This window comes from Lolium perenne, chromosome 5 (assembly GCF_019359855.2).
Source record: "Lolium perenne isolate Kyuss_39 chromosome 5, Kyuss_2.0, whole genome shotgun sequence".
Lineage (NCBI taxonomy): Eukaryota > Viridiplantae > Streptophyta > Magnoliopsida > Poales > Poaceae > Lolium > Lolium perenne.
The window spans coordinates 21030570-21044397 of NC_067248.2; the positions used below are offsets into that span (position 1 = coordinate 21030570).

Consider the following 13828-nt stretch of genomic DNA (forward strand, 5'->3'; position numbering starts at 1 on the left):
GTGGCAACCATGGGAGACGGTGGCCGGCGGCCGTCGGAGAAGCTCCCGACGATTTCGGTTGAAACAAGAAGTGCGGGAGGTGGCGTTGTGCACGGCTCGTCGCCGCGAACCAAAAGCGGGCAACGCTAGGAGCAGGGGACCACCGGAGGCTCGCATGCATTGAGGAACCTGCGTCAGCAAAAGAGGTCACCGTCGGAAAAAACTAGCCATGAAGCAAGGGAGAGTGGAGAGGACCATGCGATGCACAAGCTTACCGGTAACATGATGGTGCAGTTGTCAAAGCCGAAGGGGGCCAGGACCGCCCGAGTTGTAGATGAACGGTGGCGTCCGGAGGAAGGGAACGACAACCATGGCAATGTTTTGGGGGCTCTCAGCTCGATTCCTTCGGGGAGGTAGACGAGGACGACGAGGCGCTTCTCTCGGCGACTTTGGTTCATGGAGAGGTGGCCGGAAATGAGCGGGCGACGATGAGGACACGTGGTGGTGATCGGGTTTCTCCCGGGCTATCTTGGAGGGGTTGATGGCTAGGGTTTGGGGCGCCGAAGATAAGGAGGGAAGAATGTGGGGAGCGCAGCGTGGGTGGAGGGTGACGTCTACCACACGGGGGAGTGTCATGTATCTCTCGTGAGAAGAAGACGACAATGGGTTAAAGGAAGGGAGGTCGAAGGGGTACGGGGCTTGTAGATGGGATGGTTTGCTCGAGCCAGAAGAGGAAGAAGGCAGAACTGGGCTGGGCCGCTGGGAGAGAAGGAAGGAAGTACACGGGGGGATAGGGTCCAGAGAGAGGAAGATAGAAGCCCTGGGAGGGAGAGGTTTTTTTTTCTTTTTATTTTCCAAAATTCTTTTGTTTCCCTTTGGTTTTAAAACATAAATTGAAATCATTTTAAAACCAAACCAAAGCAAAACCAATTTTTTATTTTGAATTTTAGAACATTGCAAATAATTTTATTTGTTTGATACTTTTACTTTTAGGGTTTAGTTTGAAAAGAAAATACAAAGGGGATGGTTTATTATAAAAACCATATGAGAAGGAAAATAAAATAGTTAGGGTTTATAAAATAAATTTCATTTTGTTGAAATCATGGATAAAATGATGCATGATGCCATGGTGATGCATAAAATAAGAAGCACAAACAAATCTAATAGGGGTATTTTTTCGGGGCCATGACACTAAAGAAACTTATGATGATCGATGTTATATTTATAATTTTTGGCCTCATGTTGGAGAAAGTATTGATAAAGCTTGGGGAAGGCTTAATGAGCTCATCCGTAAGAATCCTTGTCATAGTATTACTTATAGTCTTATATTGATAAAATTCTATGTGAGGTTGCCCCAACATTATAGGGATTTTCTGGATAATTTATTCGAAGGAAGTTTTACTAATAGGACTCAACAAGAAGCAAGGAAGTTATTGGATTGCTAATAATTCAGCCGCATGGGATCTTGATAAATGTAACAAGCATCGTTTTGAATTTGAATATGCATGTGCAGATAATTTCTCTACTACTATATAGTTTGAGGAATTAAAGAATAAGTTTGGTCTTAATCCTCATATCTTAGTAGAAGTTTCCAAATCCTTTGCTAACCATTTGAATGTTCCCAAGAAAGGATTTAAAGTTTATACTGAACCTCTTAAGGATTCACCATATATTGCTAACATTGAGAAACAAGTTCAACAAGCTTCCTCTTTTGTTATAGAAGAATATGTGGAATCTCCTCCATATTCAATCAGGGTAAAGGAAAATTTACTCACCACTGTTGCAAATAAGAATGCTAGAAGATGCCATGAACCATATGAACAAATTACTATGAAGCCTCAAATTTTGGCCGTCAAAGAATTAATGAAGAAACTCCTTATGATGTTTATTTATGCGAAGATTCCACTAAGGTAATTCAATGTAATACTACTAAGGTAATTCAAGGAACACCAAATCCGTCGCCACTCTTGCCGTCCTATGCTCGCTCCGTTGGTGCACCTAGCATCGACGGAGTGTCCGCCCTATCGTTGGCGATGCTTATTACTCATGTGCGATACTTTGGGGCTTTAGCATGACGACTTTCTGTATGTCTACAAAATACGATTTGTCTGGCTCCGGTGATGGAGGGGCGAGAACGGCGGCAACACGCCTTGAGTTCGCGGTGCTACAATGATCTCTATTACTTTTGATACTCTTTTTTGATGATTATTAATTAATGGGTGGTTTTTTTTTGGGGAAAAAATGGCAGTGACAAGCGAGGTGAAATAGAGCATGAGGAGAGGACAGGTGCATGTGCATGAGTCATCACCCACACCAGCTGGAAGCCTGGAACGGCTTGTCCGCCCGTGTCCGATCCCATCTCAGCCGCCCACCGCGCGTGTCTGACTCGTTCCAAACCAAAAAACGAAACCAAACCCCGCCCGCGCGCCGGCGCCAACCCGCAAAACCAAACCAAAAACGGCAAAAAAAAAAGAAAAAAGAGAGCGAGCTCGCGCGCCCGAGAAATGGCGCCAACCGCGCGCCCCGCTCCCGCCCTGTCTGCTCTATTTCCCTTCCTCACCTCAAGCCACACTCCCACCCTCTCAATCTCAAACCCTACCCCAGCCCCAGCAGCTACCCGATCCAATCCCAGCCCCCAGATCTCCCATGGCCACCTCCGACGCCTCCTCCGCCAGCGTGCCCCACCCCGTCACCGCCGCCGCCGACGCCGACCCCGCCGCGCACCCACCCATCGCCAAGCGGCGCGGCAGCTACAACTGCGGCCGCTGCGGGCTGCCCAAGAAGGGCCACGTCTGCTCCATCCCCGGCCCCCCATCCGCCGCCGAATCCAAGCCCAGGCGCGCGCTCTCCTTCGACGAGGCGGCGGTCCTGACCGTCGCCCCGCTGGCGGTGGCGGCCCCGCCGCGCCCGCCGGAGAAGAGGGCCAGGGTGGAGGTGGTGGACGTGGACGGGCCGGACCCGGAGGAGGACGCCCACCACCACCGCTGGGTCGCGGTCGGGCCGGGCAGGCGCGTGCCCGGGGACGTCCTCATGGAGGTGCTCCGGCGCCTGGCCCCGCGCGGCGTGGCCGCCGCCGCCGCCGTCAGCCGCGGCTGGCGCGACTGCTCGCGCCGGGTCTGGCGCGGGGCCGAAGAGATCCGCCTCCGCGCCGCCAGCGTCACCACCGTCGGCGCCCTGCTCCCGCGCTGCCCCGCGCTCTCCAGCCTCGTGCTCCGGATGGAAAGGTCAGGAAACAAAACCATCACACAACAACCGAACGAACCCCCGATCCAGATCGACGACCCGATCTCCATAACGGCACGTAGAAACACCGTAACTCTGCCAATCTTGGCAGGAATGGGACGGCTAGCAGAACCCGTTCGTGCTTAATTCACCGCCGCACAGACACACTAACCGAACGATGAATAGCATTTCCGCTGACCGATCCCCAATTGCCGATGTGTGATCCGATCTGGTGCCGTGAGATCCCGCCCCCGTGTGGATCCTTGACCGGTGCTTGATTGGATCCTGTACACAAGCAATTCTCCAGGACAGAGGATATGCCGAATGGTTGATGTTAGAAATGGATTGCTGTCTTTATCGAAAAAAAGAAATCGATTGCTGTGGCGACCTGATCTGCTTGTCTCAACTTAGGTTCTGGTTTGATGCTATTTTTTTTGGGGTAGATCTTGTCATGGTGCTGTGAGATCGTTAGATGGATCCCTCACCGGTGCCTGACTTGCTTTGTGAGTAGGACACGCAGATCTGATAGTAGTGCCAATGAGATCGGGGATGAGCTGACAAATCCATTGTGATGGCATCCTGTACACAGCTCTCCTATAGACAGTAACTTTTGCTCTGCAATTTGTGCAATTGAATAGTACATAATTATAGTTAGCTTTGTCACAGATTTAATCTAGGACAACATGTTCCCTGATTTGCTGTCTTTAAGGGATTTTCTAGCCTCTTTATTATGCAACGATATGTGAATCAATGCATAGCTTTTCTCCTGATTTAGTTTCAGATAGTGTTATCAAAGTAATATCGAATTGCTCGCAGCGGGGCTGTTGACTTGATATAGTTCCGGGGGGCTTAAGTATATGACTAGATCACAGATGTTCCATTCAATTTCTTTTGCTATGTTCTAATTACCATGTCATTTCTGACATTTGATACAGTGATGTTGATGCCACCATGCTTGCATGCCTTGCATTTTCCTGCCCAAACCTGCAATCTCTGGAGATAAGCATGGCTGACGGTGCAGTCAACCGGATGACTGGGTACGCTAAACCACAAATCATCTTATCTTCCCATGCAATTTGTCCTCTGAAATCTAGTTACCTATGATTTATAATGGTATATGTTGATCATGGATATGCCTTGGTTTAAGACTAATACTGTAGTTAGTACACATTCTTTCATAGCATACTACCAAACTGTACTGTTAGTGCTTGAACATGCATACTTGTTTTGTGCTGTAATATGCTGTCTCGAGTTGCTGTGCTTATCAAACACTCATGTTACTGTAAAAATATTTTTTGCATGAAAGTTTATGGATATATTAGATGTTAAATTATAATTTTAAGTTCGAGTGTTCTTTGAACCAAATGGTTATTTTTTCAAACAGGGATGAACTAACTAGGTTTGTTTTGGAGAAGAGGTCTCTCACAGTTCTCAAAGTTGATCGATGTGGTAGTCTTGGTTTTCTTAATATAAGCTCTCCAAGCCTCACAACCCTTTGGCTGTCAGATCTTTCTCCCCTAACAAAGTCGGTAAGTCAGCAGGCTGTAACAATTGTTTCCAGTCATATTTGATTTGCTGCTCTATAAATTGACTGGGCTGTTCATTTCTTACAGGTCATTAACTGTCCTAATTTGAGTGAACTCTCACTGATTTTTTCGCAACAAAATAATGATGATTCTACCGATCTGATTAGTCTGATGGATAGTCTGGGCCGTACCTGCTCAAATTTAAGAAACTTGCACATCTCTTCAGTTCACTTATGCAATGAGGCTGTGTTTGCTCTTGGTAGTGCTAATCTCAGGTAAATTCATATCTCTATTGTTCTTATGCATTGCTGCCCAAACTTCTGTAATTAAGCTATATATAAGATTCCTTTTTATTTGATTTTAATGACCTTACTATTTTTTTTCTTGTTCATCAGTGGATTATGCATGCTTTCATTGCTTCTAGGCAAAAAAATAACAGATGCAGCTGTTGCATCTCTTGTTCGTTCTTATACGAGCTTGGAGTTGCTTGATTTAAGTGGGTAGGTGCTGTCTTAACGTAGTCTAATTGTTTGGAGATGATAAAATTCGATTTTATTTACTACACAAAGTTATGCAAAATTATACCTTAACAAATTGTACATCCTTAAACTCCAGATCTGGTATTACTGATAATGGGATTGGGATGGTCTGCAAAGCATTCCCTGATACTCTAACTCGGCTGCTCCTTGCTATGTGCCCAAATATTACCTCATGTAAGTCTCAACCTTCACCCAGCTTGTGTTCCTTTGACCCACTAATTTTAGAAATATTGAGTTGGTGATGGCTGTAAATATCTAAATGTCATGCTCATGTGATATGTAGATGGAGTCCAGGTGGCTGCAACACAGTTGCCACTTCTTCAGCTCATGGACTGTGGGAAGAGCTTATGTGCTAACACGCAGCCTGAAAAAGGGAGATCATACTTTGGTGATCTCAATGGAGGGGTTAGGTTTTGCTCAAAACAACAAACTGCGCGGAAGCAACAACTTACTTTCCAAAAGCTGATTATAAAGCATGCTAATCTGAAAAAGCTAAGTCTTTGGGGCTGCTCGGCGGTAGATGTAAGTGCTCAAAATTTGTATTCTGGTTCATTTACATATTGAAGCTGTGTTCTCATTACTATTTTTTCATGTATGACAGGCCCTATATGTATGTTGTCCAGAGCTGAATGATCTGAACCTCAACTCTTGCACAAATCTCAATCCAGGTGTGATATATTGTTCTTGTTTGGTACCGAAGTGGATACTTCTTCATTGTCCAAACTTGAATTATTAGTACACAAGTATTTACATCCTAAGAAACTTTCGGCAGAGCGGTTGCTTCTTCAGTGTCCAAACTTGAAAGATGTTCATGTGTCTGGATGCCGTGATATGTTGATTGGAGCAATCAGAAACCAGGTACTCCTGAATTAAACTGTCTGCATGATAATCGTCTTGGCTGTAATAATCTCATTGCCCAGTTGCTTCATGAGCTCCTTGACATTGTGGGGCCACCATTGCAACAATCTCTTGTTTCTGTTTCTTAATAGTTGCTCTGAATTCTTCCAGGTTCTGAATGAATTTGCTGGGGCAGAGCCTCGCATGCCTTGCAAGCGCCTAGCGGATGGCTCGAAGCGGGTGCAAGTCCCGCACTTCATGATGGAGCAGGTATGAACTGCACCTGCAAGGCTGCAGCCCTCCCGCAATCCTCACCCACATCTTTAAACTCCTCAGCTCATTGTTCTCCACGGACACTGGTCACTCACATTTTTGAACGCAAAACCCTTTTCAGCTGTTTGAGGACGACAAGGCTGGGGGATCACCGAGGAGCCAATGCACCGTTCATCTGAAGTGAAGCAATGTAGTCAGTTGCAGAGGTGGGTGAATAGCTAGCAGTCCTATTTGGTCGACATGAAAGGAAGATTAGTGAGGCTGTAATGTAGAAGGCTGGTTGAGATCTCACATAATTTGGTTGGTACCCTGATGTTGTAAACTGTACAAGATTCTTGCTCTTTGTTTTTATGTGATATTTTCTTTCTTCCCAACTGATTTCTGTAGGACAATAAGGGCATGGTATGTTGTTGTAAACCTAGCTTGTGCTAAGAATCCTTGATTCATTAAGGAAAATAATGTTTACATAACTGATTATTTATTGCTGGAATCATATACAATCTTTTGACATCATCCTATTGATTTTTTGATCTTTTGTTCTAGCATGGCTGATGTTGCTAGAATAACGATGAGAAAAAAGAATGCCTTAGAACATCCCCACTTTTGCCCCATCTTGGTGTTTAAAGGGGTGCCCTACTTAATCGAGGGTGCTACTTATTATTACAGCAATTGTGCATTTCATTAATAGAAAATCAAATAACATGAGTAAACAAACATGGAAACTAACAGACAAACTATGATAAAATAACTGTCCTGCAAAACTATCTTTAGGGTTTCCTGCATGTTGAAGGCTTGAAGTGGCCAGCACCAAACTCCAACATTGCCTAGATGGGTGTTGGAAGAGACACCAAACCTCCACCATGGCTAGATTCAAAACAACATCATCGCCAAGCTAAACACATGTCGATATGGCACGTCGACCGACGGATGTCCCGTGCTACCTTGGATCAATATTCGATGCATCCCGTCGACAAAATCGTGGAATAATGATAAATCCACCAACATTGAGATGTTTTGGGTACACAAACCATCGTCTCTATTTTTTCTCTTCCTAGTGTTCATGTAGGTGATACTGAGACCGATACCTTCCCAATCACGATAGGACTATATCAATGGTTAGCCTTGAGCCCATACATGTTTTCCTTGGTGATGGATAAGGTGATCAACAATATACAAGGAGATATTCCTTGGTGTATGCTCTTTGCTGATGATATGGTGCTAGTAGATGAAACTAGGGTCGGCGTAAATAGGAAGTTAGAGCTTTGGAGGCAGACGTTGTAGTCAAAGGAGATAGTGCTCTAGAGACAAATAATAGTAGATATTTATTATATGTCAATTTTTCATAATTAGTTTCGTGCCATGCTATAATAACTGTATTAAGAGAAAACATTAATACACATATGGTATTGTAAACAACCAGGAGTCCCTAGTAAGCACACAAGTGCATGACTAGTTCATTGAGGTCAACAGTTGGTCGAGATTTCCCCGATCATGGATATAAACATCATTGGCAATGAGGTTATATCATTGGATGAATGATATGGTAGACATACCCAGAACATAAGTATTGTAATACGATCAAACGATATCAAGTTCAATGTTACAATGTTTATATCAAGTGCGTAGTAACTTAATTCTTAGACCGTGAGATCGTATTAATCATCATCTCCGGAGATTGCCTTAGCTGTATAAACCGTCACACCGTGATAGGGTGATCATAAATGTGTAGTTAGGTATATCGATAGAATGGTTGAGGCCTATGTTATCAAGAGCAGGATTTATTCCATCATAGTGACGGCAAGATACTTTTATAAAGGACCCATTCAGTGAGATTACATCCATGAAAGCTGTGCAGCGTATGACTAGGTCATTGATGCATGTAAAATGCATACATGAACTTTGCACTTTATTTCCACATATTACCACCTATTTGCATCTTATATAATGTTATTTGCATGTTTTATATTATTTTTAGGGGTTTTCTAAACAATCCCCTCTCCTCCGTCTAATTCTGTTTGGCAGAAAACATCTCTTTTTAGTGCTTTTGACTTTCCAGGAGCTACGAGACTCAAAAAAGGGCAAGGTCACGGACCACACTTCGGAATTTTTGAGACGAACAAAATGGGATGAAAAGGGACACCAGGAGGTTAACATGCGGGGAAATAAGCCTAGTGGTGCGCCCTCCCCCTCTAGGCGCGCCACCTGTGCTCTTTCTCGCCTCGATTGTTCGATTCACTTCAATCTCACGCCCACCGACTTGTTTTGACCTAAAATCCACTATATATATGGGTTTCGTCGAGGCTACGGCGGAGGATATCAAAAACACATTGTCGTGGGTATACTTCATAGGTGTACCATTGACAGAGTCCATATCTGGCAAGCCCGAGTGGCCCATAGATGGTGGTGGAATGGTGGTGGCCTATGACCCATCGGGCGGCCCAGTTGGTGTTGATACAAGATGTCCAACCCAGGAACAAGGAGCCGGATCCAACCTGAACTGCGCCAGGAGTCGGATCCGTGAATGCCCACGAAGGAAGCCGAATACATGATGACAAGTTAGGAATATGCGGGTCCTTGACGTGCACATCAATGTAATATTTCGTAGTTAGGCAACTTGTATTCTGGGTAGGACTCTCCATAGAAACCCTAGATCCGTGCGCCTATATAAGACATCCTGGGAGTCCTAGAGGGACAACCACAACTCATTGTAACAACACGCAAGCACCTAGATAATTCCAAAAAAGCAGCAGTAGGTCCTGCCTCCGTGCAGCGTGATCCAAAGCTGGGTAAATCGCGTACCACCATCCCGACGGCTCTCCGCACTTTGGCCCATCTTCTTCCCCCTTTCGTGAGGGTACCTCCTCTAGGCTATTGTCGAATAGGCAACGACACACATAAACAGAGAGTCAGCAGACCGCCACCAACGGATATTGGAGGGGGGAAACGCTGCAGGCATTGCCTCCGGTGGACTCCACCCCCCTCTGGTGTGGTCATCTTCATCAACATCATCATCTCCATCACCATCTACAACAACACCATCTTCATCTACCCCTTGCAATCTCTTGGCAAACATGATGTATGATTGAATATATTGTTTTCCCATGATCTATTGTATCTCTATGTTGATATTTGAGTAGTGACTTATTCATGGCAATTGTGAGATAGTTTGTGATGGTTGCATATAAGTATTTCTTATCTTCTATGATGATCTTTTGTACCTATATATGAGTGCACACATATGTTTGGGGATGCATAAGGTTGTCATCGTTGCATGCTGATAGGATGAGGGCTAGCCGGAGTTTGACAGAAACCGAATCCCAATTCTTAGATTCATGTTGTATTAATTCATAGTTAATCAACGGGGGGTATAACTATGGGGACCTTTAAACTTAAGTGGTGGTTGGAGTTTATGTCTTAATAATTCCCTTGTTTGTTCTTAATTGGCCTTGGGATCAATCACTAGTGGTGTAATTGCTCATGTTTATGGCTACACCTATCTATGGCTCCTCTCTAGAAGAAACTATAAAAAGACTATGTTTGACAACCACACAAATTAATTAGCAATTTGCTAGAACACTTACTCCCTTGAGTTAGTCCACTTCGCTTCACTTCATCTCACTTTAATTTATTGCACTTAACTTTTATTGCATTAGTATTACTCACTGAATTTTAATTTCAGCACTTGTAGTTTCATAGTAAAAACCTCTTCACACACACATATAGATCCTAGCTTTGGATAGAAGGCCATATAAGTGGGTTATAGGGCTTTAGAGAATAGACAATTTACCTTCAACTTCTCGTGGGTTCGGCACTCAAATACTTATAAAAAAGTACTAGGGTGATCCCCTTCACTTGGTGGTTATCAAGATACTTTTCTGGCACCGTTGCTGGGGAGCATAGCGCTAGGATTCTATTATTTGCATTGCTAGTTTACTTTCAGTACCTTGCATATAAATTTAAAACCATAAAAAAATATTAAAGATGTTTTCTCGTAAGTCTTGCAACAATATGGATGATATGCTATACAACTATGTTAGAAGCTTGAATATTCCCTTGCCTACTAATATTTTGAATGCAAGCAATTATTTTGAGAGTGCCAAGGAAGAACAAGAGAAGGAGGATGACAAAAGAATAAGCTTGGGGATGCCCATGCAACCCTAAGAAGAGCATGGAGAAGAACAAGAGGAGGAAGAATGGAGTAGCTACCCATCTCCAACTCCCAACTATGGTAACACACAAATTGCTATGAACATCCCTTCTTATAATATTGATGACGATCCTGTATGTGATATAAGTTTTTCTAATTTATGGGAGGATCATGATGATGTAGAAGTAATAGATGATACCACAAGCTCATTAGATGATTTATCTTTATGTGGTGATTCCATTCAGAACTATGCTATTGAGTGTACTTTTCGTACTTGCAAATGTTATGAAAGGGGAAGAGATAAGAGCCCTATTTATGTTTCCATGATATTTAAAATGCAAGATACTGGTCATTATATGCATTGGCTATTATTAAGTTGATTTTATTTATTCATATATAAAATGCCAATGCATAGGAAGAGACTGAGACTTAAAAGTTAATGGGATCAAATCTTCTGGTGTGCTCCATATGCTTTCAAATAACTTTTAATTTGAGCACACCTTATGTCCTTATTAAATAATTTTACTTATAATTACATATTAATTATTTTATAAGTCTTAACAAAAATAAAAATAAACTATTGAAGATTAAATTATAAGGATGAGCAATGAATAAATTGGGGTCGACCTTGAGCATGTGTTGTTCATGCCAATGGAACCATTGCAAAGTCTATATCATTAAAACTCTTCCTACACTAAAAAAAGTGTTTCCTTTCTATATATGTTAGCTTATTTAATAAATTGGTTCCCCAATAATTCCTATAGTTTCCATCTTGGTAAAAATTATCATATAATTTGTGCGGATTTTGTACACCCAAGCATGGGTGTGGGTGTACTCTTTGCCATTCGTTTCAACCTGGAGATTCGTGCAAAGTCTTGCCGGATTGAACATTTTCCTCCTCATCTCTAATTTTTCTGTCACATCCTCGTTCCTTTCACTGCGCTGACACGGTCCCCTGACTGTTCATGTCGGGGACATGGTGAGAGGCTGCCCCTCGCTGTATCCAGAAATTAAGCAGGGGCCCTGTCCTCCATCCCTCACCTCCCTTTCCTGTATCCTCGTGCTGTGGCCGCGCGGCAAAGATCGGTGATATTCCCCCGGCCATCTTCCTCGTGCTGCTCCGTCGTGCACACGTCGCCGTGGTACCACCAGGAAGCTACACGGCGCTGCCGGAGGAGCCCTGTCCTAGAGCCCTCTCCACCGTGCCCCGCGGCGCGCAGGTACAACACGCCGTCGCCGGAATCAGATTTCTTCTCTTCTCCCTTCACTTGAGTTTGATTCTGTACTTACGGCGAAGAGTCACTGCGTGCAGGCAATGGTCGCCGGCTGAACTCCCAAGCAGACATTTTCGCAGTGTTTGGAAGGGGCCGAATCGGCATGTTTCTTCTCCCCTGTAACAGAGTACACCGGTTCGCTCGTACCTCGTCCCGGCGCTTCTCAAGGCGGTGACTCCAGCGCCTCCGCCCACGAAGGCACCAGCGAGGCAGCGACAGGCGCTGTAGGCCTTCGCATCGACGAAGGGGTCGGGGAAGAAGGGTGGAGCTACGAAGACGGCGGCCGGGCAGATTTGAGCTGCGGCATGGACTAGCGCCTGGCTTTTCACCGCGCGAGTTCTCTTCCGTTGCTTGCATTCAATCTAGATTTGGGTTCCCTCAGTTTTGTGATTCGGTCTTGTTTTCGGTTGCCTTCTCTTTAATTCGCCCCATTTTCTTTCTACCTCGCCGCAGGAGCAATACATGCCTGCTCGACGTCGACGGCCGCACGTACACGTACCTGGCCTTCACGTCGCCGGCCGAGATGCTTGCCGTCGACGACTACACGCACGCGGATGGACTTCACGTCAGCTGCCGAGCTGCTGGCCGTCGTCGGCCACACGCACGCGCACCTGGACTTCACGTCAGCTGCCGAGCTGCTGGTCGTCGTCGGCCACACGCACGCGCACCTGGACTTCACGTCAGCGACGAGGTTGCTCACTGCTGGTGGCCGCACGCACGCGCACCTGAACTTCTCGTCGCCGGCCAATGTCATCTTTGTGCCCTGTTGTGTCATAGTTCCTGGTTCATTTCTACGCTGGCTGCAGGCTGCCTATGCGATTGCAGCTCTAATGTATAATGTATGTAGTGTAGTCATCAGAAATGTAAGAGACTTGAGCAGTTAGCAGCAAATGTATCTAAATTTTGTAGCTCTGATGTAAGTATCTAGTATACAATCATGAAAAAACCAGCTGCATGAATACTATGTGTTGGCTAGATTGGCATTTTCGCCCGCTCCTATGCGTTTAAGTGGGATTACGCCATGGATTCCTGTTGTGATTCAGCAAATCTGTAACAGTCTGGGGCTCTCCCGGCACCCGGCCTCGAGCATCTCATGGTGATGTGGTCCATGGCGCCGACGTACCGCTCAACCTGCTCCCGCGTGGCATGTGCTCCGCATGGTCCAGAGCGGACCTGCACGTCCATCCTCCCGGCGGGCGCCGGCCCGGCCGCCGCAGCACGACGATAGGCTGTTGGTGAAGTTAAGAAGACAGGATAACTTCACCTCCCCCGGTGGCTGTCGGCGCCCTATGATGTTGCCGCAGCCGTCGTCGGAGGCCGGTCGTCATGGTCGCGCACCTGAAGCCGTCTCCAAAGATCGAGTTGCCCGAGATGCTGCGCTACATTAGCGCCTACGATGTCACCTACTTGCCGCTGCCTCCGCCGATCTTGGTCGCCATGGTAGTGCACCCGAGGCAGCTACCGCAGGTGGAGATCGGGTACGGGCTGACGGAGAGCACGGCCATCCGCGCGTCCACGGACGTCGGCACGAGATGGCCGGGCTGCTGTCACCCAGCACCGAGGCCAAGATCATCGACCCGGACATCTTTCGATGCGCGCTTGCCGCAGACGGTGCGTTGGCGCCGCCGCCATCCTCCTGGACGCCACGCTCGGCGGCTCGAGGTGTGCCCGTGGAGGACGAGCCGCATCCGGCCGCCGCCGGTGCTGCATCACTGCTGCACATAGTAGACTGAGACATGGTGCAGCAAATGGAGGCGCGCAAGGAAGGGGTGGACGAGAGAATGTCACGCGCAGGTGGAAAGAGAGGATGGTGGACGAGACCGGTGAGAGAGGAGACGCAGCAGTCCGGCGGACAGCAGCGTACAGTGCGCCCTGCATCCGGGATTCCTGGTGCCGTGTCGGGAGGCTTTTTTTGCTTCTGTTTGGGACCCACGAGCTATGCGAAATTGAAGAAAATAACATAAGATGATTTCTCTCACCTAGCATTTTATCCGAATCTCCAAGCATCCAACGGCTGTGGAAGCACCCACA

The 13828-nt window shown here is 46.0% G+C and overlaps 1 protein-coding gene and 1 long non-coding RNA gene across 2 annotated transcripts; both read left to right on the forward strand.

Moving 5' to 3' along the window:
* The first annotated feature begins 2531 nt into the window (after positions 1 to 2531).
* Positions 2532 to 6846, forward strand: LOC127298813 (F-box/LRR-repeat protein 17). The gene is made up of 11 exons (XM_051328674.2): positions 2532 to 3203; positions 4137 to 4238; positions 4586 to 4730; positions 4815 to 5002; positions 5123 to 5227; positions 5343 to 5440; positions 5550 to 5788; positions 5868 to 5934; positions 6039 to 6124; positions 6275 to 6373; positions 6498 to 6846. The coding sequence occupies exons 1-11, from the start codon at positions 2626 to 2628 to the stop codon at positions 6558 to 6560; spliced, it is 1770 nt and encodes a 589-aa protein (XP_051184634.1). The 5' UTR covers positions 2532 to 2625; the 3' UTR covers positions 6561 to 6846.
* Positions 6847 to 11358: 4512 nt separating this feature from the next.
* LOC127298812 (uncharacterized) lies at positions 11359 to 12756 on the forward strand. The gene is made up of 2 exons (XR_007850147.2): positions 11359 to 11743; positions 11836 to 12756. It is a non-coding gene; the product is annotated as an uncharacterized lncRNA (long non-coding RNA).
* Positions 12757 to 13828: the final 1072 nt, after the last annotated feature.

Excerpts from the sequence above, each read along its gene's own strand:
- LOC127298813 (XM_051328674.2), top strand. The coding sequence starts at position 2,626 with ATGGCCACCTCCGACGCCTCCTCCGCCAGCGTGCCCCACCCCGTCACC. Across the intron at positions 4,239-4,585 it reads GCAGTCAACCGGATGACTGG|GGATGAACTAACTAGGTTTG; the intron begins GTACGCTAAACC and ends TTTTTCAAACAG. Across the intron at positions 5,228-5,342 it reads GAGTTGCTTGATTTAAGTGG|ATCTGGTATTACTGATAATG; the intron begins GTAGGTGCTGTC and ends CTTAAACTCCAG.